The following is a 27,252-nucleotide window of genomic DNA, read 5'->3' on the forward strand; positions in this document are numbered from 1 at the left end:
ACACCACTCCTTCAAAATAGACTCGCCCAGGCCGAAAACCGACATCTGCGCATGGGCCACGAAGTTTCAATCGCACTGTATGTGCGCCGGCACGTGGTATTTTGTGGAAGAGCCACACTCAAGGGGCCAAAGAGCTGCATGTGGCTCACGAGCCACGGTTTGCTGACCACTGATAGGCTATTATTAGTATAGATAATGGAATATAATGTGTAGATTTTAGTTGGGTCATGGTGTAAATCAATTGACATTTAAATGACAACTGGGACATTTAAATATGCACTGAGTATGTGACAATATTAGGGAATCATTTGTAATTTTGTTAGATGTGATAATGATATGGAGTTATGTAAGAAAATATATTGTGGACATGCACATGCAAATTAGGGAGGAAATGTCACATCTATAATTTATTTTAAAGCACTTCAACAAAATATCAATTGAAGAAAATAAGGCAAAATGTTAATAATTGTTTAATTTATGGGCTCATCGAGTTTACTGTAATATTTTCTCTACTGTTCTGTACATTTGAAAATTTTTATAATTCAACATTTTAAACAAAATTTTTGCAAGTTGGAGTATAGTACAGTGATTTGTCAGCTAAATAGCACTGCTTTATGGTTGTAGTGGATGTTGCTTTATTGTGCCTTTTGTGCTGCGATAGTAAATAGCAGTGGACCTGGAAACTAGATGATTTCTTCATAAAATGGAACATTACAATAAAAATGAACCAATAATCTCCCCTTATGCCCCCAACCCCACGCTCTGATTTTGTAACTTGGCCCATGATTATGGGAGGTGAAGTAGTTAAAAAGTAAAACTGAAACATGTGGAATCCAAAAGCTAGTATTAGCTCTTTAATATATATATATATACTGATATATATATATATATATATATATATATATATATATATTAAAGAGCTAATACTATCTACACTAATAAAAGAGAAACATGCAAATTGACCATTCCTCTGCTACACCCACCAGCCAATCAGGAATGGGTATGCAAATTAACCCAACAAAGATGGGCAGCAGCCACGGAGCTGGAGCAAGCAGGAGGCTTGGGTTGCCCCTGGTGACAGAGGAAGCCAAGCTTCCAGCTAGACCTGGCCTCCGCTCAAGGAGGGGCTGGAGAGAAAAAAAAAAAGGAGGGACTGGGAGCCTGGGTCGCCGGGGGGCGTGGCCAGCCTGAAAATGGCCCTCAGCCCCTTACCCAAGCTGGCCAGGCATCCCAGCGGGGACCCCCACCCTGAAGGGGGTGTGGCCAGCCTGAAAACAGCCCTCAGCCCCTCACCCAGGCTGGCCATGTCCCCATGGGGTGAGGGTCCCCACTGGGGGGCTTGGCCAGCCTGCAAACAGCCATCAGCCCCTAACCCAGGCTGGCCAGGCACCCCAGTGGGGACCCCCACCCTGAAGGAGGTGTGGCCAGCCTGAAAACAGCCCTCAGCCCCTTACCCAGGCTGGCCACGCCCCCATGGAGTACGAGTCCCCATTGGGGGGCTTGACCAGCCTGCAAACAGCCATCAGCCCCTCACCCAGGTTGGCCAGGCACCACAGCGGGAAACCTCACCCTGAAGGGGGTGTGGCCAGCTTGAAAACAGTCCTCAGCCCCTCACCCAGGCTGGCCACGCCCCCCCAGCGGGGACCCTCACCCCATGGGGGCGTGGCCGGCCTGTATACCACCACAGGCCCCTCGCCCAGGCTGCTCCACACCCCAAGGGAACCCCCACCCTGATCCGAGACACCCTTCAGGGCAAACCAGCCGGCCCCCACCCGTGCACCAGGCCTCTATCTATACTAATAAAAGAGTAATATGCTAATTAGACTGGGAGACCTTCCAGGAGACCTTCTGGACGTTCTTCTGGACAAAGCCATGGTGGTGGGGTCGAGGCAGAGGTGGTTAGAGGCCAAGGGGGGAGGGCAGTTGTGGGTGATCAGGCCAGGATGAGATGGCAGTTGTGGGTGATCAGGCCAGTGGGGGGGGGGGGCATTGGGGGTGATCAGGCCAGTGGCGGGGGGGCAGTTGGGGGTGAGCAGACCAGCAGGGGGGCCAGTTGGGGGCAAGCAGGCCATCAGTGGGGGTCAGTTGGGGGTGATCAGGACAACGGGGGGGCAGTTTGGAGTGAGCAGGCCAGCAGGGAGGCAGTTGGAAGTGAGCAGGCCAGTGAGGAGGAAAGGTAAGGGTGAGCAGGCCAGCAGGGGGGGCAGTTGGGGGTGAGCAGGCTGGCAGGCAGAGTGGTTAGGGGCAATCAGGCAGGCAGGCACGTGAGCGGTTAGGAGCCAGCAGTCCCAGATTGCAAGAGGGATGTCCGACTGCCGGTTTAGGCTCATTCTTTGTAACCTGGAAGTAGGACATCCTTTGAGGGATCCCAGATTAGAGAGGGTGCAGGCCGGGCTGAGGGACACCCCCCCCCCATGCACTAATTTCATGCACCGGGCCACTAGTATGTATATATATATATATATATATATATATATATATATATATATTAGAGAGGAAGGGAGAGAGAGGAGGAAGGGAGAGGGAGAAAGAGATAGAAACATCACTGGGAATTGAATCCCGACCTCTTGGTTCATAGGTCAATGCTCAACCACTGAGCCACACAGGCTGGGCTAATATTGTGTGTCAATTATAGTTGACACACAATATTGTATTAGTTTCAGGTATACAACATAGTGAGAATTGACATTTATGTAACTTATAAAGTGATCACTACAAAATGTCCAATATCCATCAGTCACTGTACAAAATTGTGATATTATTGACTGTATTCCATCCAAATAAATCACAAGGGTGTACTTTACACCCTTGTGATTTATTTGTTATAAGTTTGTCCCTCTTAATCCCCTTCACCTTTTTGCCTATCCTCCCACCACCCAACCATCTGACAACTATCAGTTTTTCCTATATCTATGAGTCTGTTTTGTTTTAATACCCTCTATCCATGTTGCTGCAAATGGCAAGATTCCATTCTTTTTCATGGCTGAGTAATATTCCAGTGTGCGTGCATGCCTACACACACACACTCACTCTCACACACACAAACACAGAACCGTGTCTTCTTTATCTATTCATCTCTTCAGGGACTACCTAGATTGTTTCCATATCATGGCTATTGTAAATAATGCTGCAGTGAACATAGCTAGTATTTTAAACATCTTGTTTCAACATCAATTTACAATCTATTTTTTTAAACTTTCAATATTATTTTGCATTGTTTTCAGGTGTACAGCATACTGGTTAGACAGTCGTATATTTTACAAAGTGTTCACCCCTAATATTTCCAGTACTCACCTGGCACAATATATAGTTATCTCAATATTATTGACTATATTCCCTATACTGTATTTTACATCTCTGTGAATATTCTGTAACTACCAATTTGTACTTCTTAATCCCTTCACCTTTTTCACCCAGTCCCACACCTTTTCTCTCCTCTAACAACCACCAGTCCACTCTCTGTGTCTATGCATCTGTTTTAATTTTGTTTGAAAAAAACAACAATCTTAAAGTATAGTCACTAAAGTTATTTTCCTCTCCTTTAAAATGTATATTTTACAACCTGGATTATATTAACATATATTAACATACATTAACATATATGAAATTATTGGCATTGTCCTGGGCACCTACATGCCAATCAATGACCCATCTTTCCCCTTCTCCGTACAGAGATTTTGAGGAGTTATCATTAAATCTACCTGTGATCTCTCTTCAGACCGTGTGTTTTTGCTGACAGTATATGCCAGTATTGGTATTTTTTCTTATTTTTCCTTCATACTTGGTGTCAGTGGTTGCAGATTCAATACCAAAGGGAATAATATTGTCCCCTTTCCTCAATACTAGTAAGCTGTTGAATATCTCATTTTTTAAACGACAATGACTATATGGAGGTATCTTGCTTTTGGGGTTAAAAATAAAGCCCTAATATATCATTATCAACAGTGGACAGCCACTGGAGCTCCTGCCACGTAAGGCACTGCTGAAGGTGCTGGGGCGTGAAAGGTTGTAGTGGTGGAATGCACAGAACCAGAAGATCAAGTCTTTGTCTTCAGCAGCTGGCAAACTTTGCAGAGATAGGAGACACAATTACTGTGGAAAATATCTGATGATCATTCACATGAATGCCACGGACTGCAAGTGTGGTACAAATTCAGAGTCAAGAGATTGTTCCCATCTGGGGCCATCATAACTTCATGGAGCATATAAAGGAGGTAAAATTTTGACAGGGAGAGAGAAATCAAGAAACTCTTTTTGTGTGGACCAATGAGTATACCCAGAAGCAAGCAGTGTTTGGATAACTATGAATTGGCAAGTTTGGCTGGAGGGAAGATTTCCTATTGGGATGAGCATGTTGAGTCTAAGAATTTGGATTATGGTAAACACTGGGGAAGCAGTAAAGGTGTGGGAACATGAGTAAGGCTATGTGTCAGGAGCTCAATCTGACAGTGTTGACCTCAAGGGAGGTTGAGATTAAGACAGGAAGATCAATTGGGAAATCACTGCAAAATAGTTTTAAGTGGGAAAGGGAATAAAAGTATAAATTTGGGTAATGACAGTGGGAATAGAAGGAAGGGATGATTACAAAACACACTGTAAAAAAAGAACCAATTAGATCTGATGACTGCATTTAGGTCCTCTTTGAAAGAGAATAGGAAAATTCACATGAATTTGTATCATTTCATTGATGCAAGCAGTCAACTGTAAGTTTAATATGTCTAATATGACTCAATTGAGAAACTTTGAAAGAAAACTTTTAATTCTTTATTAATTTATAGGAAAGCTAGCCCCACACTTATAATTAGTAAACTGTTACACAAATCCTAAGAATGAGCACTTACTTCCTGTAGCCTTTGCTGCCTCTTTATCCATCTCTAAGAGCCAAGAAGATGGTGGTGTGGAGGGGAAAAATGTGACCCAAGACTTCAGCAGAATCTATTGGTTCATAAGTGGGATGTAACAGTACTTCCAAAAAGTAGTATTAGTCTAGGGGAGAGGCACCTGGAGGCAGAGCCTGGAGGAGAGTCACGTAAAAAGCTGCCTTGAAAGGATGTCCTTCAGTGGAGGACGGACCTGGCTCCAGAGGGCTCTCCCAGGCAGAGCTGGAAGTAAACACTCTGACCTTACTCTCTCCCTTCCGCCTCTTGCCAACCTTCCTTCCTCTCTCCCATCTAGAAGGCAAGGGAGCATGTTGGTGTGCCCCACACAGGCCAGCCTCCTGGGGCAGATGTTGGGATGGGGAAGGGCAGAGAGTAGAACTGGGGGCAAACAGAAGGCAACAGTCACATCCTCTTCTCAAAGCATAACAACATGGGGGGAAGCCCTGGAGGAAGTTCTTCATAGAACCATAAAACGTTAGAGCTAGACTTAATAAGAGGCATATTTAGACTATAAAGAATTCTTTCAGCGAAGGAGAGACCTATATAAAGTCTAAGATGTTGATAATGAAGATGGACATGCAAGTCCTCAGTAACTGTACTTTTCTTTGCACTGGGTTGCCAGTAACGATTTCTTTCTTGTTTCCATTCCCTTTCTTCCTAAGTGCTCATCTTCAAACTGTACCAGCGGGCTAAGCACGTGTACAGCGAGGCTGCGCGAGTGCTCCAGTTTAAGAAGATCTGCGAGGAAGCACCTGACAACATGGTCCAGCTGCTGGGGGAGCTGATGAACCAGAGCCACGAGAGCTGCCGGGACATGTATGAGTGTAGCTGCCCTGAGCTGGACCAGCTGGTGGACATCTGTCGGTGAGGCTGAGATAGCAGCGTGGCAGGGGTTGGGGGATGCTGCCAAAGCAATTGTTTGAATTAATGAAAAACAAAACAACATTTTCATGGCCTTCTGAGTGAAAGACAATCCTTGCCCACTTCCTGTATGAAGAGTTGTGTGTGATATGGAGCCGACCCTGCTCCTTCCTGAACGTCTGTGTGATGAGAGACTGGGGGCCTCCTCCACGGCTTCATGAGGCTCTGGGTCTGAAGTCGGTTCTTCAGAACATCCTGGGAAAGACATTTCAGGGAGCTTTTCTCAGACGTGGCCCTGTTACTTTCCCCTGATATTTTACCCACTGCGGCTCTGCCAACATCTCCTGTTTGGTGCCCTACGTTTAGTCTTATTCAAAAGAACAGAAAATGGAAAGGGAGCCTCGAGCCCGATAGAGTGCTGGGCTGGAGGGAGGTTGCTGAAGGGATTAACTCGGAGAGCCAGCATTTCCTGCCTTCCCGGTTTGTTAGGCAATTTGGGGGGAAAAGATGAGAAAGCCAGTTTATGAATGGTTGGTGAGACAGAAATGTAAAGAGGGAAACTTTCAGGAAGCCCGAGACCAGTTCATTTGTAATTGCTGGTGAGTGGGGGGAACAGAGGAGAATGGTCCCTTTGCCCAGAGGGATCAGTGACCTTGGGAGAACTGAAAGGGAAACTGGGCAAACTCTCAAATGGCTACATGTTATTTTCACTGTGAGAAGATAGCACATGAAGAGAATATGAGAACTGTCTGCAATTAGTAATGAAAATATAATTTGCCACTTGGCGCCTATGGCTTGCCTCACTCATTGCCACACTTGCAGCCTGAAGAGTTTAAACCAAGCAGCCCCAGTGATTGCGCATGGCATGTGTAACCCGACTTGCTGAGAGATTTAAACAGAGCATTGATGACAGTGACTCTGCTGCCGTCAGTGCTTGCTCACTAATTGCCAAGAAGCCTTCCTGAGCTTGTTTCATTGTAAGTGCTCTTTTCAGAAAATATCAAGGGCCCATTAAATGGAAGGGGACAAATATTGTTCAGCTTTGGACATAAGAGGAAGAGGGATGGTTTGTGCAAAATCAGGAAGCGTCGCTGCCTGTAAGGTAGTGGGGTGGCTTGAATCCCACCTGAAAAGCAGTGGAATGGCATTTGCTAGCCGCCTGCAATTTGCTAATGAACTTTTTCTTCCTGGGATGGTCCACAAGCTATGGCTCTTGTGGAGCTCACATTCTCTGGGGAAAGAGAGAAATTACAATTAAAAAGGAATCAGATGGTAGTGATAAGTGTTATGAGAAAGAAGAAGAAGAAGAAGGGATAGAGAGTACCAGGGTTGAGGGGGAAATCTTTATATGGAGTGGCTGAAGGAGTCCTCTCTGAAGAGACAGTATTTGAACAGAGACCGGAAGGAAGTGAAGAAATAGCAAGTGGATAGGTCCTGAGTGGGCATGTGGCTGTCATATGTGAGGCACAGCAAGAAGACCAGTGTGGTCGGAGGAAGCAGAGGAAGGACAGTAGTGGGTGAGGAAGGAAGAAGGGTGGGAGGAGCCACACCACGTGGGCCTTGGGGGCCATGGGAGGGCTCGGCTTGAGGGGAGAAAGGCGCGTGGAAGTGCCAAGGTCCTGTGCAGGTGCCTTGAAGGAAGACTCAAGACCATCGCGGTGTGGGTGAAAGATAGGACACAAGATGACTCCTGGATTTTTGGCCTGAGGAAATGTCCTTGTTTCTATAAAAGCCACATTTTTGGAAGTCAGACTTCACATTTCTGGGTCAGAATTATCTTATGATACTGTCAGATATGAGAGCAGGAAGAGGAGAGGTAGAGGTGCTAAGTGCTTAAGTGCTTTGAACAGTCAGCAGAGTGAGGCCGTGGACAGGAGGAAGGCTGGAAAGGGGTCGGGAGCATCGCCAAAGATAATCGTTAGTTTTCCCTCCTGGTCCCCTTGTGGCACTTTAAAATTCCTTTAGTTTTCCTGAAGGCCTGCTTGGAAAGTATTTGCAAAAGACAACTAATTGATTAAGTGAATGAAGGATTCCTGGAATACTCAGGGCACTACTACAAGCTAGAACCTTCATGTGCTCTGAGCCAGACTGCATGGAAAGGTGCCTCTACATAGCCAGCCGATCGGACAACGTAGAGGAAGCTGCTTTATGACTCAGGCGGAGAGAAGGGGAGAAGGATAGTGGTCACCAGTGCTTGCTGTTTTCTCAGTGGAGCCTTTTCCTGTTCCTCAAGAGAAAATCTGTTGAGGACCCAAAGAAAAGGGCCAGGGAGGGAGAAGGAAACTACACTCCTGCAGGGAGGCTGTTTACTTATTTTTATTAAATTAACGTTAGAAGACCTCAATTATGTGAAACAAAGTATAATAATGAAGGAAAAAGATGAAACTTGCCCAATGATAAAATAACTCTTTTTAAGAAAAATGTAAATTTTAAGGAACAGCTGAATTTTGAAGTAAGATTTACTGAGGAACACAAAAGAGTTTTGAAACCAAGTCAATTACATGAGAAACCGCTCATTATTGGTTTCCCTGGTTGCACTTAAGAAAAAACAGTTAAGGCCATTATTTCCACGTTGACACTTGTTGAAATAAGGAGGACTCAGTGCTGCATTATTGCCCAAGCTGTTAATGACACATTTTAATTGACCAACAAAGGTTACAAAAGTAGAAGTGCTGTCTTCCTCAGAAGGCTTTCCACAGCGTTATTCCCCCGGAGCTGCTCAGCCTCCAGCGCCTGTTCTCCCGAGCAGGTCCTAGTGGGGAGGAGCGAGGTGCACACCACAGTCCTGGGCCCTTTCCCCACCAGCTCAGGTGCTAACCTGCAGCTCTGCCCAGGAAAGGCAGGGAGACCTTCCCACTGCCCTTGGGCTCACTTCTCTTTGGGCCTCTGTCTTCCACGTATTTTCATCCACCCGCCAGATAGATAGATAGATAGATAGATAGATAGATAGATAGATAGGTAGGTAGATAGATAGAGATATACCATAAGCTAGAATCAAACCAACTGCTCTCCAATGGCCTTTAGCAACTTAATTTCTAAGATAGACTTGTAGTCATATTTTCTTATATTTTTTCATCTAAACAGTATTTGAAGTCTGTGATTTCTTGAATCTAAAGTGATCTGAAAGTGGTTCTAACCTGGCTGTAAAAATAATATAAGTTGTTCTGGAAGGTCTGTTTTTCTGAGATTCTAGCCAGAAAATTTTAGGCTTGAGAGCAGATACTCGAAGTATTTCCACGTAAAGGATATATTACTGACTGCTTATGATTATACTGGAGGCCCAGTGCATGAAATTCGTGCACTGGGGGGGGGGGGGGGGAGAGTCCCTCAGCTCAGCCTGCAACCTCTCCAATTTAGGACCCCTTGGGGGATGTCCGACTGCCGGTTTAGGCCCGATCCCTCTCATAATCTGGGACTGCTGGCTCCCAACTGCTCGCCTGCCTGCCTGCCTGATTGCCCCCTAACCACTCCCCTGTCAGCCTGATCGACACCTAACTGCTCCCCTGCCAGCCTGGTCGCCCCCAGCTGCCCTCCCCTGCTGGCCTGGTTGCCCTCAACTGCCCTCCCCTGCCAGCCATCTTGTGGTGGCCATCTTGTGACCACATGGGGGCAGCCATCTTGTGTGAGGGCATGATGGTCAATTTGCATATCACCTCTTTATTATATAGGATTATTATATAGGATTATACTAGAGGCCCGATGCACGAAATTTGTGTAAGAGTAGGCCTTCCTTCCCCTGGCTGATGGCACTGGATTCCCTTTGGTACTCAGGACCCAGGCTTCCCTCCAGCCCCAGTGGTCTAATTAGCATATTATGCTTTTATTATTATATATTATATTATATTACATATATTATACTAATATACACTGAGTGGCCAGATTATTATGATCTCTGAATGCATAATAATCTGGCCACTCAGTGTATATCCTATATAATAAAAGGCTAATATGCAAATTGTCCCCTTGACCAGGAGTTCGACCAGCAGACAGGCTGGCCAACCGCCCATGTCCCCTCCCCCTGGCCAGGCTGGCCAGACCCCACTCATGCACAAATTCATTCACTGGGCTTCATACACACACACACACACACACACACACACACACACTGAGTGGCCAGATTATTATGCATTCAGAGATCATAATAATCTGGCCACTCAGTGTATATGCCATCTCATATATAATTAACTTGGTTTCAAAACTGTTTTATGTTCTTCAGTAAATTCTACTTTAAAATTTACATTTTGTTTACTTAAAAGATATTTTATAATTGAGCAAGTATCATTTTCCTTTATTATTATACTTTATTTCACATAATTGCGGTTTTCTAACATTAATTTTAAAAGCCTGAGTAAATATTTTGATATTTGTTTCTTTATTTTAGTTTTTTTTTATCACTATTAATTCCCCCTATACCATCTTCCACCTCCCTCCATCCCCCCCCCCCAAATTACTGTTGTCCATGTCCATGAGATCTTTCTCTTTTATTCATTTTTCCTCAATCTCTGCACACACACCCCAACTCCTCCACCCCCCGAAAAGACCTATTTATGAATCTGACTCTATTTTGCTTGTTAGTTCAGTTTGTTCATTAGATTCCACATATGAGTGAAATCAGATACTTGTCTTTCTCTGACTGCATTATATCACTCAGCATAATGTTCTCCTGGTCCATCCATGCTGTTGAAAGGGGTAAAATTTTCTTTCTTTTTACAACCATTGTGTACATGTAAAATAGCTGTTTTATCTACTCATCTACTGATGGACTCTTGGGCTGCTTCCAGATCCCGGCTATTTTAAATGAACATAAGGGTGCATATATTCTTTCAAATTAGTGTTTCCGTTTTCTTCGGATAAATTTCAAGAAGTAGAATTTCTGGGTCATAAGGCAGTTCCTATATTTTGATATTTTAAAACAAATATAAAACCCAACAGCCAGTTTTTAGAACCTAACAAATGCCTGGAATTATGCTGGGCTGAGATTAGAGAGATAGATATAAGTTGTCCCTGAATTTAAGATTTTATAAAATAATTAATACACATTTGTATAATATAAAAATACTTATTTTGAAATAAAATTGAATAGAAATACATACAAGGCAAAATTCCTTTCTCTTTCTCTTTGTAGTTTGTAGCAAAGTTGGGTCTTATTGGATTCCCCCCAACCTCCATTGTCCTGTGCATAGTGCCTCAGTAAATGCTTTCTGGTCAAATCAGATCCTTTAAAAGTAGGAAATTTTAGTCAGGCTTTATTGGGTGCCTGGAAAGTTATAAGAATATACTTTTCAGTGATAAAAGGATCAAAAGAAATAGTCTATAATCAAAATCTCGGATCTGCCCTAGCCTTTGTTGGGTAGATCATGCTTTTTAAGGCAGAGACTTCTTTTGTTGTTTTGATCAACCTTTCTACACTCTTCTTAGTCTATTTGCCACAGTCATCAAAGTGGTGTTTGGAGGAATTTAGGGTTTGGTTTTTTATAACTCTTGTTTTGCCTCTCTGATGGTTGCCTCTCAGGACCTATATTCTTAAGGTTTTACTGTTCTTCCAGGGGAAAAAAAAGCAAACGTGAAAAGTTCACTAAATGCCCTTGGCTCACCTGCTTCTTAATTTAAGGTTTTTATTGGTCTCCTAACTTTTGGGTCTCGGGGAATTTCGATGGCATATGCCGAAGGGTGTATTAAATACCAGTGGGGACACTGCAGACAGGCCCTTTCAGCCTGTGAGTGTGTAGCTGGGCGGGCTGCTGACCAGCTGCTGGGCAGACCCTGATTTGTGATCACAAGTGCCACTGGCTCAGGGCGCAGGCTATTTATAATAGCACTTATCGTTCTCTATTTGGGAAAGTCGAGCTTTGATGATTTTAGACCATGTGGTTGATGCAATTGAGTCCATTTCATCTACAGCCGGCAGGGTGCTGACAGAGCCGCTCTGGGGACTCAGAAGCAAATGCATTCACCTAGGAAAACTTGAGCTTCTGCTCTCTGGAAACTGGCAGGATACTCAGCACAATAGGCCCTTTGGCACAATTCCTATGGGGTTTGCAGTGAGTTAGAAACAATACTCAGTTTGCTTTAGGTTCAGTTTTGAAACCACAGCTTTCAGAAACTGTTCAAATGAAAAACTGTAAGAAAACATGCCTACAAGTTCATTGAAGACATGAGACCTGGCTGGCCTGTGTCTAGCCAAGTGGCATAGTTCGGGCCTTAGAGAATGGAGGAGGCACAGTGTGCTCTTGATGAGGAGGTGCTTTGCTGACACCTCCATTGTTCTAGCATATTCCCCAGGGAAGAGAGTTTGGTGTGACTGACAACAATATTTTTTTCCCTAATCATCAAATTGCAAATTGGCCCTTTGCCAGCCTATGGTCTCAGAGTCATTCTAGGATCCCAGGGCTCCATGCAGCTATTAGGCCATCAGCTAAATGAATGTTTGAGGGACAGGAGGACAGGAGGACAGGAGGACAGGAGTGATTTTTATTTGTTTGCAAGCATTTTTGCTTTTTTCCTTCAACATCTATTTTTATTTGAAAAGCATATTTTAATGAATAAAACAGATGATGACAAGAAATCGATTGACAAAATTATTGAGGGGGAAATGAATCACTGGTGTGCAATAATTCTGACATTCTAGAGTAGGGGTAATATTCTACTGATATTTTCCAGGAAGTAAAGTAGCTCATTTAGATGGAAAAAAGGGACAACATTGTGCTAAATTACTTATGGAGTTTTTAATCTGCTATGAATTTAGAGTAAATTTTATTAGAAAGAATTGGAAGTACATGTTAACTTTATTGTCAGGATAAATAGCATTCTTGTACTTGGTACAAATCTTAGCTTTGACTGACTGGTTGATAGTGACTAAGATCACTGCCTGCTGGTGTGGTGGATTATCCAGTAGTTTCCAACCCAATCACACGTTTCATCAGATGGTAAATTCTGAGTCCAGTTGTCAGACCAGCTTCTGAAGATGCAGGAAGATTCCATGAAATCACTACTCGAAGAGCTGTATAGCAGCCTACTACTCAGAGCCAAAACCAAGGGCCAGTTTTAGATGCAATTAAGTTTGATATTACCTCTGCAATAGCATACATTTTCTAATTTACTAAAAAGTTCAGTGGAGAAAACCCTACAAAACAACACACACACATACACTCTCTCATTAGCACTTGGGTAGGCTGTGTGTCCTATAAGCAGCAGCCAAATCACTCTCATGTTTCTTTACAGGGTCTGATTTTTCTTTTCTCATTGTTTTAGGACGTTTGGAGCTCAAGGGTCACGACTCACGGGAGCAGGATGGGGAGGCTGCACAGTCTCACTGGTACCTGCTGACAAGCTGCCCAGCTTCCTAGCAAATGTGCAGGAAGCCTATTACCAGAGTGGCGACCGGCGCCTGGCACCCGAGAAGCAGAGTTTGTTTGCTACCAAACCCGGAGGCGGGGCCTTGGTTTTCCTTGAGGCCTAAACAATGTAAAAAAATCTCAGAGAAACTATTTAGGGCATTTAGGAACTGGCAGGACTTCTTATGCCACAATAAATTAATCCTTTCTGTTTTGTATTATGATGAACAGTTGCCATTATCAAGATGTGTTTCCAAAGAAATGGTTGCAAGCTCTCTAAGCTTCATAACGATTATTTTTCCATCTTAAAATATGTTTTCTATCAATAGGAGTCAAAATTATGGTTGGACAGATCCCTTAAGAATGATTTACTAGGATTTATTGACTGTAAGATTTTAAAAGATGAATTGTAAAAGATAATCCCAACCTCATGGATTGGACTAGAATTAAACATACTGCTACAGTTAAACTGAAACAATTGACTTGTGTACAGTATCTTAAACACATTTTACTTTGTTTTTTTTCAGCGCTCTTCTTCGTCCACGGTATAGTCTTCTGTTGATGATGATGATGACAGTGATGTCAGAAGTTCTCTCTCAAGCTTAGCTTCATTCCGCTATGAAAAGAATACATTATTAGGGATGCACAGATTTTCCTGGACAGAGTGTAGTTGAGTGTGAGATTCCCCCAGTTACCAAGATGAGCATTATTAAAAGACTAGAGGTCTGGTGCACGAATTGGTGCACATTGAAAGGAAATTAATTAAAAGAAATATTTTAATATCGCTGTTCACCCTTTCTCTATAATAGAAGTGTCAACCAAATTCACGATTGATGACGACAGATAGAAACACAATGTGCGATTGGTGCCAGCAAGAGCTTTATATGTATCATACATGGGTGAAGCAACTTAGCCTTTTATATCTCTATATATAAAAGCCTAAGTGACTGTCTGACATTTGACTGTTCGACAGATAGCTATGACATGCATTGACCATCAGGGGGCAGATGCTCAATGCACAGGCATGGAAACATGGAACAGACTGACAAATCTCAGAGAGAAAGGGGGAGGGGGAGGGTGGGAAGAGATTAACCAAAGATCTTATATGCATACTAGAGGCCCAGTGCATGAATTCGTGCACTGGGCCTCTAGTATATAGAATAAACTTGCTTAATTAGACCTCCTTTCTGATTTAGCTAAACTTTTTCCCAGCCCAGTGAAGCACCCCAACTTCTCTTTCAGGTAATTGTCAGCAACACAGCAGTAAATATCAACACAAAGCAGATTATTATTATAGATCATACAGGGAGAAAAAAGGGTGAAATATTTAACTGCAGCAGTGTTTGACTATATTCTGCACAGAGAGAAAATCTGAGGTCATTTTCAAGGTCCATCATTTCTTCTTTTCAGTCAGGTCAAGTTTCTAAGCTTTCTAAGTCTCTGTTTTCTGGCTAATGAAAAGAAAATAGGATTCCACCTAGTCTCCTATCTGCCTACTCCAGGACTTCTGTGAGGATCAAATGAGATGAGGCACAGGAAAAATGCTTCACAGACATTTGGTTAAAGTGTGAAATGTTTCCACCTGGCTTTAAGCAAGTCCTGTTCCTGGGCTGAAGAAACTGCAAGGAGGCTAGTCTTCACTAGGGAGAGGAAGCTGGGTGTTGCTACATGACTGGGCTGGGCTGTGGGCCACAAAATGTGCCATGGGGCTCAGCAGCGTCAGCTGCGATTTGGTGGGCTGTCGCTCCAGGGTGGTGGTGGGGCCTGTGTCCCACTTGGGGGAAGCTGAGTGTTGCTTTGTGGGTGCCAGGTCTGCGGTGCCATTTCTCTGCGTGCGTCACGGCAGCTCCTGCATTGAGCATCTGCCCCCTGGTGGTCAGTGCGCATCATAACGACTGGTCAGATGGTCAGACACTTAATGTATTAGCCTTTTATATATATAAATGGCTTTGGGAAGAAAATCCTGATCATTTAATTTTTTTAACCATGTGATATCACATAAACAATCACTTTCAATTCTTTTGGCACTGAACTCTATCATTTAACAGAGAAACTTAGATAAAAGACACTTTAAGTCTTTATCTCTATTCACATTGAAATAGAGAATTATCTGGATGATGATGGAAATCAGTTTGTTCATGGAGTTTACTTTCTTCCCACTCTTTTCTCAAATGACTGTCTAAACCAAGAGGCCTGCTCACTGTTCTGGGAAACACCACCTTGCATCCCTTTATTGTGTGTCTAGCAAGTCTTATTCATATATGTGGGCCAGTGTGGGGCTGGTGTGCAGGTATGTGGGTAAGAGTATAAAAGGCTTAGAGAGTTGGTTCTGAGATTGGTTAGGGGTATTGGTGGGTACCTGTATATGTTTATCAAATGTGGGCAGAAATGTTTGGCCATGTGGCAATGGTAAATGAATGGCTTTCTCTCATGGATAGAAGACAGGAGGGCCTTTCTGAATTATGTGAAGATTTAGACCAGGAAGCATTTAGTGATGCAAGCTGATAATTGAGACAGGAGTGGTCTTATGGCACAAGTTATACAGAAAATTATCACAATTTTCTATTATCCTATGATTGTTTTTGCTTGTTAATGTGCAACTCAAAGATTGGACATCATCATCTTGAATCTCAGTTTCATGGAGGCTCAGGCAAAGTTGGTTGTAATAGTTCTCAAAGGACAATAGTCATATAGAAAGTACTAGGAAATCCATTATTTTATTCTAAAATAAATTTCTTAGCAGAAAGGCAAAAACTTAGAAAACTTAAGTCAAATTTATTGAAAGAATTTTGAGTTTTTAAAACTCAATAATCCAAAATCTGAATGATTTAATTTTTTTAATCCTCACCTAAGTATATGTTTATTGATTTTTCTTTTCTTCTTCTTTTTTTTCTTTTGAGAGAGAGAGAGTGTGAGAGAGAAACATTGATTGGTTGCTTCTCATATGCACCCTAACCAAGCCTACAACCTAGGTATGTGCCCTAACTGGGAATTCTCCTTTCAGTGTATGGGACAACACTCTAACCAAGCCACACTGCCCAGGGAAAACTCTGAATTGATTTTAAATTATAATTCTTTGTTTTGTTTTTTAATACCTTTCTATTTTCCACAAAAGATCTGTGGTTGGTATATAATTCTTTAAAGATACCTACATTAGAGTAAAAAAAAAAAAGGTACTTACTATCATATTTAAAAAAGAGCTGTTTTTCAATCAGACTATCACCAAGTGTTCTAGAAATTCTGAGAGATATCAAACTTGTCTGGAAAGGGCCATGGAGAAAAAAAGGTTCATGCAGAAGATGGAATTTGAGCGTGGATCTGAATTGCTGAAGGTGGGAGATCCGATAATACTTTGGCCTCCATTCCTACAGGGCAACAATGAACTGGAGCTGAGGAGGTCGTTGCCTGGTTTAGACAAGGGGAGTACTCTCCATTGTGCCACAGTTTTCACAGCTCCTGGTACTTCCTAATACTCGAGCCATTTATCATTGACTAGCTGAGGTCAGTGTGCCCTTTCCTCGTACACCTGCACAGGTGTTTTCTCCTACTAAATAAACATCTCTCTGGACCCACGTCTCTGGCAATAGTAGTTAAGAGATACCAATAAAAATGGGAGAAAGAAGTATTTTGTGTCTGTGGAAGTAAAGGGTAGTCCTGTTTGTTTAATATTAAGCACCCAGTTACTTTACTCCTTTCTGTCCCATCTTTCTGGCTCCTATAAGAATTAGATTAGATTGTTTAACCCCTGTTTTGACATTACACCCACAGCCAATGAGGATTACTCTAGATTTTTGAGTGGAAGCCTGGCATACTGAAAAGAAAAGGCTCTCTCCTACTCCTGACCTCAGATTGCCCGGCCTTCAGACTTGTTGTACACTAATCTCTACATGTCCTTGCCTGCTGGGAGGGAAGAAGGCCCTTCCGATGGCACAGGACTTCCCATAAGCAGAAGAGGAGCCGACACGGAAAATGGGAAGGTTTCTTTCTTTCCACTCTGTTCAGAACCTTTTCCCTTCTGTCTTAGGTTTCTGTTAATTGAGGGTAGGGACCATTCATTGAACACAGTGGGTTGGGATCCAATATATTTTTGTTCAATTATGAATGGAAAATATGAATATGATTTCAAACACCAATAATTTTCTGTTAATTTTAAAGTCTGACTGCATTTGGAGGTTTTCAGTTGCATAAACTATCCTTGGTCAGAAGCAAGGGATGGGGATGGTAGACATGAGATAGTCACGGACATGTGAAATGTGCACATGGATGAATAAATAACATATGAGGCCACATATTGTTTACTAAATATTGTCTAGTCTATATACTAGTAAGAGAAGCTAGAGAGAGACTTCTCAATTAGTTAAAAAACAAAACATACCAGTTTATGTAGGAACTTCTTAAAGTCTTTTTCAATTTCTAAAGGCTTCTTGGTAGCCTTTGCTTGGAGTCTAATCATGGAAAAAAGAAAATCATTAACCAAACTAGTTTTTATACTGACACCAACTAAGGCCAACATTTACAGAGTTTAATGTGCCAGGCACTTGCCAGCACTTTGCAAATGTTAATTCAATTACACTTGCAACAATCTTATGGAGTAGGTACTACTATTATTTATCCTGTGTTATCAATGAGGAAACAGCCTCTGGGAGGCCTAGTCCCCTACCCACAGACATAGAGCTCACAAGTAGCAGAGGATTAACCCGGGCAGTGTGACCAGAGCCCTCAGTTCCACCATGGTGCGACACTGCATCCCAGCCGCGGAGCGTCCTCCTCGGAGAGATGCTGCACACACACTCCCTGAGCTGGCCCCGCTCACAGGCTCCAGCACAGACTTGAGGAAGGGTCGGTGGGGAGAGAAGAGGAAGAGGGACTGTCAAGAGAAAGACCTGGGGGACAAAGAGAGAGACATGGAAGGGGCAAAAGGGTGAGGGTGCTCACTAGCCTAAGCTCACAGAGAGTGGGAATCGGCTCTCATAATTTCTGTCCCCAAGTACCCATTCAAGAATTATTTAGGAAGGAGATGAGTAGTTGAATCCACAGATCTTTGAATGAGGCAAGAAGCAGAAGTAGCCTTGGCAAGGAAGGGTAGGAACTTGCAACAAGGGAGAAACATTAGTAGCAAGAGAAACATGGATGAGTGAAAGAAAAATGAAAAAGGGTATAAGGTTATTAATTTCACTGGAAATTTTCAAATTATCTTTCCTCCATGAAATTTGTAGGAAGTAAGATTTTCTAAGAATTCCAAATATACCTGCGCAAGCATAGAGTTTGGATTGGCAACCCCCTGCAAGGCCTGCTCTAGGTTTCTTCAGTGTTTAGTCTAGGGTCGCCCCGAGGGCACAGTAGGGCTACCTCTTGGGGGTCTCTTGCGTTAGTGCTCTGTGAGTGACAAATGTCCCCTCACTCATCTTCGACTTTGCCTCTGCCAATTTTATTGCCTTAACCTCACTTCTTGTTACCCTCTGGGTTTGTCCTTCTCTATGTTTCTCAAGTGTGTTCTTACAGTTTGGGTCTCTTCCTCATAGTCTTACTTACTCCAAAATATCCCTGTGCCTTTTCCAGTCACACCCTCTTAGAATCTTCGTGACTTGCAAGTCATCCTGAGACCCTGGTTCATCTCAGTTGACATCAACCCATCTTCCAAGTCTCTCCTTTGATTTACAGCCCCCCTCTATTTTAAAAAATAACAGCTTTATTGAGATGTGTCACATACCATAAAATTTACCCTTTGAAATTGTACAATTCAGTGGTTTTTAGGACAGTTGACCCTTGAACAGCACTGGTCTGGACTGCGTAGGTCTGTTTATACATGGCTTTGTTTTTGTGGTGGAGACAGAGGGCCGGCTGCGTTGATCTACACCATATTGTATGAGGGACTTGAGCCTCTGCAGATTTGGGTATTTGCAGGGGTCCTGGGACTAATACCTGTGGATGCACAGGGACAACTTAAGCTTTGGGGAGTCAAAAGCTATATGTGGAATTTTGGCTGCGTGGGGGTCAGCATTGTTCAAGGGTCAACAGTATGCTCACTGTTGCAGTCATCACTACTGCCTGTCCCATCCTCCGACTGCCTTTCTTCTCCATGAATCCCTCATTTCCGAAGGTTACTAGTTCATGGTGTGCCTATAAGTTTAACAGGCACATGGAATGTATATATTCAAATGAGTATTTTCCCTTCACGGTATGCAACGCGTCATTGCATACTAGTAAGGACATTTGAGAGCTTCTTGCACATTGCTCTCAAAACCGTTCTACATTCTTCCTTATATCGTCAGTGGGAAGAAAGCCTGGGCCACATAGATTTGGTTTTTGGGAACTTGTAAATCAGATCTTATAACTGAGGTGTTGCAAAGGGGGAAAGCTGTCTGATAAGGTTTTGGGGAAAAGTGAGATAAGGTTCTAAAGTAAGGGGTCGTGTGACTAGGCGACTGGCTTTCTAATTCCAGAATGTAATGGGAAGTGTGGCCACGTGACTGACGCAGGCTGGTCCCCGTGGACTGCTGGGAGGTTGTGCTCATCTGGTGCTCACTTTCGCACATGTGGGTGTGTTAGAAGAAGTGGGTTAGTCTCAATACAGCTTTCCTATTTATACTCTAATGTATAAGATAAATTAAATGAGCCCAATGTCCTTGCTTTAGTGGGGGACAATGTATGTGTAGGGGAAGCAGCAGGGACAGAAGGGGGACAAAGAACTAGCTGGGGGCAGACCAGCTAAATAGGTGGGTTTGGAGTTTACATCTTCCCCTAGAGCATGGCATGCTTACGGGTTTGCTTTTTAAAAGCCGTGAGTCTAAGTTCTATATCTGGTGGAGTAAAAGGAGAAGATGATAATGTTAGCAAGTAATTAACTTAGCAGAGTAGGTGATTATGTGGATAAAGGAACTTAAAGTATTACTCCAGATAAACTGTTGAATAGAAAATCTCTTTGCAGATAATTGAGTTGGTGTATTTTTACATAATAAAATCATTGTGGTTTTATGTAACACATTTGTTCAATTAAAATGTTTAAACACTACAGTTTTGAATAAGAAACAAACCTCTTAAGCTCCTTGTCAATTCTTTCCTGCCGCTCTCTTATCATTTTTATTTCTTCATTAAATCTGTGCTTTTCCCTATAAAATCATATATTGGAGTTAAATTTTAAAATAAAGCAAACATTTATTTACAAATTATATTTTTATCCATTTCAGAGAGGAAGGGAGAGGGAAAGAGAGAGATAGAAACATCAATGATGAGAGAGAATCATTGATTGGCTGCCTCCTGCACACCTCCCACTGGTGATGGAGCCCGCAACCCAGGCATGTGCCCTTGACTGGAATCGAACCCAAAACCCTTCAGTCCGCAGACTGAGGCTCTATCTACTAAGCCAGTGGTCGGCAAAATCATTAGTCAACAGAGCCAAATATTAACAGTACAACGATTGAAATTTCTTTTGAGAGCCAAATTTTTTAAACTTAAACTTCTTCTAATGCCACTTCTTCAAAATAGACTCACCCAGGCCGTGGTATTTTGTGGAAGAACCACACTCAAGGGGCCAAAGAGCCACATGTGGCTCGTGAGTTGCAGTTTGCCGACCACGGTACTAAGCCAAACCGGCTAGGGCTAAAGCAAACATTTCTAATTGTGAAAGACTATATCAACAATTAGCTGACTTTCACATGTGAGTAAAAGTCCTTTACAAACCAATTCTTCAGCGTCCCCTTCCAATGCAGTACTCTGTGTGAGGAATCCCCAGCGCACCCTCCCTTACAAACACCTGCCAAAGGCATCACTCGCAACACCCATAGGGCCCTCCCACACAGTGTCCATCCTGCTCTTCCCACTGAGCATAGGAAATCTAAGGGCTCCCTCTCTGTGAATATGGGTGGGAGGGGAATGGGACCGTGGGAGCAGAAGCTCAGGCTTTGGTTCTGCTGCTGGATAGGACCTGGCTGGCTGCTCTCCAATGACCTCTCTTTGATGTGTTTCCTGAAAAGCACCAGGCACCCGTCCTTTCTCCGTTAAGGCAGTAAGACCTCTAGGCAGTGACTTTGACATCACAGGAGAATTGGATCCTGCCAATTTGTTCTTATAAAAGTTGATGGACATCCTCTCATTAAGCCATTTCTAGCTTCCTGGCACATAAGAATACTGTGGCTGGCCATGAGTAATCATTGTAATTAAGTGGTTAAAAGAAAACATTTCAGAAAAGACCTCCCTGCCTTGCTTTTCTCAATACCACCCCCACTGCCACCCAGCTCCAGGGACCTCCTTCTAGTGAAGACAACTTTTCTGCTCTGCTTCCAGGGCATCTTTGTAAATGGACAATGATCCAATCCCTAGTCGCCGGAGCTCTCTGCTGGCCTCTCCATGTCGGGGTGCATCCCCCCAATCACACCACAGCCCAACTTCCTTCTTCAATCCCTGATACTGTGTGAGGAATCCCCAGCGCACCCTCTCTTACAAACACCTGCCAAAGGCATCACTCGCAACACCCGAGTATGGGCTGGATTTGCTGCTCCCATAGGGCCCTCCCACAGTGTCCATCCTGCTCCACGGGCTCAAAGTGCATCCTCAACACTTACCTGGAAAGAACCTCCGAGTTATAAGATGCTCATAAGGAGCTTAGTGGAGATGGTTTCTAAGATCATTTCCAGCTCTAAAAGAGTCAATTTTATATTTAGCAATAGTATGGCATCAACTTACATCCTAAAATCCCTTTGGTTCTTTGCAAATTGTCTGTTTGCCTCCTTTATAATATCACGGTAAGTTGGAGCAGGTGGTGTGATAAGATTATGGTTAAGGAAAGATTTCTAATTGGGAACATCCAGGATAGATAAACAGTATCTTTAATGGGGGGACAAGGAGGGGTCTGGCCTGGCTTCCGGCATGAGGGGTCTCAAGTGTAATTGAATGTTGGGTCTGGAGTGATACTGAGAGGACTGAAAGAAGACAAGACCCATTGACCACTTCAAACTTGTATCCCATTATCTGGACCACACCAACCACAGTGTGCTAGGAGTTAACAGTCACATAAATCCTGTAATTACCATTTTTAACATGGTGTTGTTTGTTGTTGTTGGTGTTGTTGTGCTTCAAAAGCAGCAATTTGTTAAATGTAAATATTAAAAATATACCAAAATTTCTGTAACCCTGTTTAGACATTTTTTTTCATTTCCTTTTAAAATTAAATTATTGGGGTGACATTGGTTAGTACAATTATATGGGTTTCAAGCATACAATTCTATGATACATCATCTATATACTGCATGTGTGTTTACCCTGAGTCAAATCTCTTCATTTCTATGTATACCGAGAACCTCAAAGTCTCTCGACCACTGAGAGGCTGTGGAGGTGACTGGTAGCATGTGTCAGCTGCCTCCCTTAGCCTGAGCTTGGCTAACTGCACGAAGAAAGATGGTAATCAGAGCCCAGCCAGAGTGGCTCAGTTGGTTGAGCATCGTCCCATTCACCCAAAAGTTGCCGGTCAGATTCCTGGTCAGCGATGTACCTGAGTTGTAGGTTTGATCCCTGGTTGGGGCATGCACAGAAGGTAATTGATGGATGTTTCTCGCTCTCTCTCCCTGTCTCTCTCTAAGCATGTCCTTGGGTGAGGATTTAAAAAAAGAAAGAAAGATGGTAAGCAGATGGAGTAAGTGTGCTGTGAATAAGGCTGGGGCTCTTGTCCCATCTGTTTCTGGTACAGCCTATGGCTCTGTCCCTTAACCTCTTGTGAACCCAGGTGTGACTGGCACACTTCCCTTCTGAAGAAGCAACTGGAAAATGACTCAAGGAGGCAGCCCTCACCTGTGTGATGACCTTAGGCTCATCAATAATGAAGAGTTTTTAACTCTCTGAAGTTTCCAAGACACGGGATGAGACCGTCCTCACTCCCCACTCCTCATCCCTAGGCACACTGCAATATTACCTCGATTTTCTTCTGAATGCAATTTGCGCATTTAAAAACATTTATGCTCGATTTTAAGGCCGTCCTGGATGCTCATTTTGATCTTATTTATCTGGTATAAGAAAGGCCCAGTGGACTTTCCCATGTGTTCTGGTCACACTGTACTCATTTCCTTGTTTTCAGGGCTGTCCTAAGTGACATTACTAGGGTAAGTGCCTATATGAACTGCAGTTTTTTTTCCTCAATGTGAATCAAGTCCTAATGGTAAAATGTCAAAATAAATCTTCCTAAGGCTGGATCCACATTACTTTCAAACTTGGGCTTTGAGATGTCTTTGTGCATAAGAAATATATTTGATTATTCAATGAATAACAAGATTAAGGATACAGTAGTCCTCAAATTTAAGAGGGAAGTAGTGGAAGCCTCACTTTAAATAATTAAAGCAGAGAAAAAACTAAGCTTTACAAAATCTACTCATTTTTACATGTTTCAGCAAGACAAAGGATATTATTTTAAGAATATGGCAGCAGCAATATGATTAATCAAACCAAAACAATTCTCCCATAATCCCACTTTCCAAACAGTGAAACTATTTTCAGTTTTCTATGTATCTCTTCATCTGTCATATGCAAATATGTATTTTACCTTATTGTTATGGTGTGGTTGCTTTCTTTACCCAATATAGTATCACAATTTCCACACGCACCTTGGTTTTGTCCTAATTTTTAAAAAATAAATCTTTATTGTTCAGATTAATACAGGTGTTCCTCTTTTTTTTCCCCCATAGCTCCCCTCCACCTGATTCCCCACCCCACCCCATGCCCTTACCCCCCTCCACTATCTTCATCCATAGGTGTAAGATTTTTGTCCAATCTCTTCCCGCACCCCTCACACCCCCTAAGAATTGTCAGTCCACCCCCTTTCTATGTCCCTGATTCTATTATATCCATCAGTTCATTCTGTTCATCAGATTTTTTATTCATTTTTTAGATTCACTTGTTGGTAGGTATGTATTTGTTGTCATTTTGTTGTTCATAATTTTTATCTACCTTTTTCTTTGTCTTCCTCTTCTTAAAGAACACCCTTCAGCATTTCATATAATCCTGGTTTGGTGGTGGTGAACTCCTTTAGCTTCTTTTTCTTATCTGTGAAGCTCTTTATCTGACCTTCAATTCTGAATGATAGCTTTGCTGGGTAGAGTAATCTTGGTTGTAGGTTCTTGCTGTTCATCACTTTGAATATTTCTTGCCACTTCCTTCTGGCCTGCATAGTTTCTGTTGAGAAATCAGCTGACAGTCGTATGGGTACTCCCTTGTAGGTAATTAACTGTTTTTCTCTTGCTGCTTTCAAGATTCTCTCTTTGTCTTTTGCCCTTGGCATTTTAATTATGATATGTCTTGGTGTGGTCCTCTTTGGATTCCTCTTGTTTGGGGTTCTCTGTGCTTCCTGGACTTGTAAGTCTATTTCTTTCACCAGGTAGGGAAAGTTTTCTGTCATTATTTCTTCTAATAGGTTTTCAATATTTTGCTCTCTCTCTTCTTCTGGCACCCCAATAATTCAGATGTTGGTACGCTTAAAGTTGTCCCAGAGGCTCCTTACACTATCTTCATATTTTTGGATTTTTTTTTTTCTTTTTGTTTTTCTGGTTGGGTGTTTTTTGTTTCCTCATATTTCAGATCTTTGGTTTGATTCTTGGGGTCCTTTGATCTACAGTTGAATTTCTGTATATTCTTTATTTCAGACAGTGTATGCTTAATTTCTGACTGGTCCTTTTCCATTTTTTTTTTTTTTTGGCATTCTCATTAAGATCCTTGAAGGTCTCACTAAGCTCCTCGGAGGTCTCATCAAGTTTCTCGGCGGTTTTTAGAGGATTCTTGAGTAACCTTATAAATGTGGTTTTGAACTCTATGTCCAGTAGTTTGCTTTCTTCCATTTCTTTCATTCGTGACATGTTTGTCTCCGCATTTTGCTGCTTTCCTGTGTTGATGGAGTGGTTTTCTGTGGTAGGTGACCTATAGGGTCCAGTGGTTCAGCCTCCCCTATCACCTGAGGTGGACACTCTTGGTGCACCCCTTTGTGGGCTGAGTAAAAAGTCTTGGTGTAGTTAAGCCTTGATTGTTGTTGGTACACTGGGAGGAATTGACCTCCAGGCCAATTGGCTGTGAGGACCCGCTGTGTCTATAATGGAAGAACTGCTGTGCTGGAGACACACTTATGGGGCTGGACTTGTTTCAGTGGGGCTTTGGTGCTCACTGAGTCTGCCTCTTGAATGTGTCACTTATCGATGTGAGAAGTTGAAATCTAGTGTTGTCTCACACTGACCACTAGATACACTGGCTTCTGGATCTCTAATGGGGTGCAGGTCAGCAACTGTCTGAGGCCACCCAGCAGGAGCTACAGTGAGAACTACAGTTTTCTCCTCTTTGCTTGGGGTTTGGAGGTTTTGGAGCTGTCTGACCAGAGCTGCAGTTTGTTAGGTTAAGCTGCAATAGGGCAGGCCATTTATATGCAAAAGCTGCTGCGTGGAGCTTGAGTGGGTTTATAGATTGTGCGGGGCGGGGTCTCAGGGAGTCACTAGGCTAGGGTGTGGCAAACAGCGATGGCTGCCAGTCAGCCATCTCTGTGTCTCCGAGTTTCCCCGTCCCCGCGTCTTGCGCCCCCGCGTAGTAAACAATGATTGCTGCACGCACCTCTGCAAGAAAGCCACCCTCACTTTCCCACCTGATGGCAGACAGTCCAGCTTCTCCCTGTAGGAGTTTCCCCAGTGTCTCCCCAGAAACTGGAGTTCAGAGTAATCGGGAGCTTGTCTCCCTTCGGGTTGAAAAAAGCAGCGCAGCCAGTCGTCCGCTGCCAGCCTGATTCACGCGCCTCCGTACCTCAGCTTTTCAGCGCTTGTGCATGTCTCAATGCTCTTTTCTCTTTGCTTCTAGTTGTAGAACTTCCACTCAGCCAACTTTCCCGTGGTTCTGGGTGATAGACGTTTTGTCTTTTAGTTTTAGTTTTGAAATTGTTGTGCGAGGCAGCAGTTTAAGTATTTATCTATGCCGTCATCTTGGTTTCCCTCCTTGTCCTAATTATTTTAATGTTTGCAAAAGATTTCATTGGGTGTACATACCAGATGGGCTCTATTGCCATAATTATCGTTACCATGGTGCAAACATTGCTGGGTTTTCTTACATGAAATTACCAACTTCTCCTCTCTTCTCTAATTGTGTGTTCCAATATGACTCCTCTCCCAGAACCCCAAGATTCTAGCCAGGGAGAACTGTCTCTCTCCTCACTCAGCTCCCTCTGAATTCTGGCCCAGGTCTTGCTTAGCTTGGGACTGGTGTGATGCGCGTGGTAGAAAGGAGGCAGTGGTTCCGTTCATTACATCAGCACAAAGCCTGCAGTCTGTTTTGCCTGATACCCACCTTTAGTTTCCCCCTACATGTCACAGACGGTAAAAAAGTCCAACCGCACTAGAAGAGAAGGCTCAGCAATCTTCCTCTAACAAGTGATACCTGTGCATTCAGGCTACCTTTAATGCCTGCCTTCCTCCACCTGCTGCACATGTCACTGAAAGTCTAAGTAAGATCTTCCCTGAGTAAAAGTCACAGAAAACTGGATATCATTCTTCTTACTGAACGCCTAGCACAACTAATGATACACTTTTTCCTAAAGTGTTGATGGTCTTGAGCTGCTGAGATTCAATTTGCATGCATCTATTTCCTGCTAATATTTAACTTCTCCCTCAAGTGCCTGTTAGAATTTCAAAGACTTTATCCTTCTACAAAGTTATATTGTGCTCTTGATCATAGTTTTAAGTATTTGTGAGCAGGCTGATATGTTTGTCACTCTAATAGGATTTTTTTTTTTTTTGCATCACACATTCATTATATACTTACTATGTATTGAGACAAAGAACTGTGTTTTATTATAAATTATTAATTTTGAATATATGCCATTATTGAAATGAACTGGATATGCAATCTTTAAAAAGTCATTCTCCTTGTCCACAAAATTGGGCCACAGTTGTACATTTGTGTTGTGTAATGAGGTTCTGAGCTGTATAATGTTGGTGTTGACTAACATCCCAGCATTTTCTTGCACTATTTAGTGGTGATGGTTTTCAGTAGATTTCTGTTAATTAATGTTTGTTAATATCCTAATTTTTATTCCCTCAGATACTTAAAGCCATCAATGTTTCCCAACTGTAGAAAAATAGAGTACTCAAAGCTTATAAATTATGATGAATGGGTATATTCCGTTCCTTGGGGATGACTGTGGCAACATGTTTTCCAATACCACTGTT

The 27,252-nt window shown here is 42.8% G+C and overlaps 2 protein-coding genes across 6 annotated transcripts in view; one reads left to right on the top strand and one right to left on the bottom strand.

The window, feature by feature from the left end:
• The window catches only part of GALK2 (galactokinase 2), a 141,963-nt gene extending 127,885 nt beyond the window's left edge, over positions 1 to 14,078 (top strand). For 4 of the 5 annotated variants that reach the window (XM_079767483.1, XM_079767484.1, XM_079767480.1 and 1 more), the window contains exons 9-10: positions 5,543 to 5,744; positions 12,993 to 14,078. In XM_079767483.1, coding sequence (XP_079623609.1) covers positions 5,543 to 5,744; positions 12,993 to 13,200 — 410 coding nt within the window. In that variant the 3' untranslated portion in view covers positions 13,201 to 14,078. The remainder of the gene's footprint in view (positions 1 to 5,542; positions 5,745 to 12,992) is intronic. The other variant, XM_079767481.1, reaches the window with a different exon arrangement.
• A 660-nt stretch (positions 14,079 to 14,738) lies between these two features.
• The window catches only part of FAM227B (family with sequence similarity 227 member B), a 203,841-nt gene continuing 191,327 nt past the window's right edge, over positions 14,739 to 27,252 (bottom strand). Inside the window, exons 12-14 of the mRNA XM_079768986.1 lie at positions 21,758 to 21,835; positions 20,110 to 20,184; positions 14,739 to 17,520 (exon numbers count right to left, since the gene is read on the bottom strand). Coding sequence (XP_079625112.1) covers positions 17,433 to 17,520; positions 20,110 to 20,184; positions 21,758 to 21,835 — 241 coding nt within the window. The 3' untranslated portion in view covers positions 14,739 to 17,432. The remainder of the gene's footprint in view (positions 17,521 to 20,109; positions 20,185 to 21,757; positions 21,836 to 27,252) is intronic.

This window comes from Cnephaeus nilssonii (genome assembly GCF_951640355.1).
Source record: "Cnephaeus nilssonii genome assembly, chromosome: 4".
NCBI classification, from domain to species: domain Eukaryota; kingdom Metazoa; phylum Chordata; class Mammalia; order Chiroptera; family Vespertilionidae; genus Cnephaeus; species Cnephaeus nilssonii.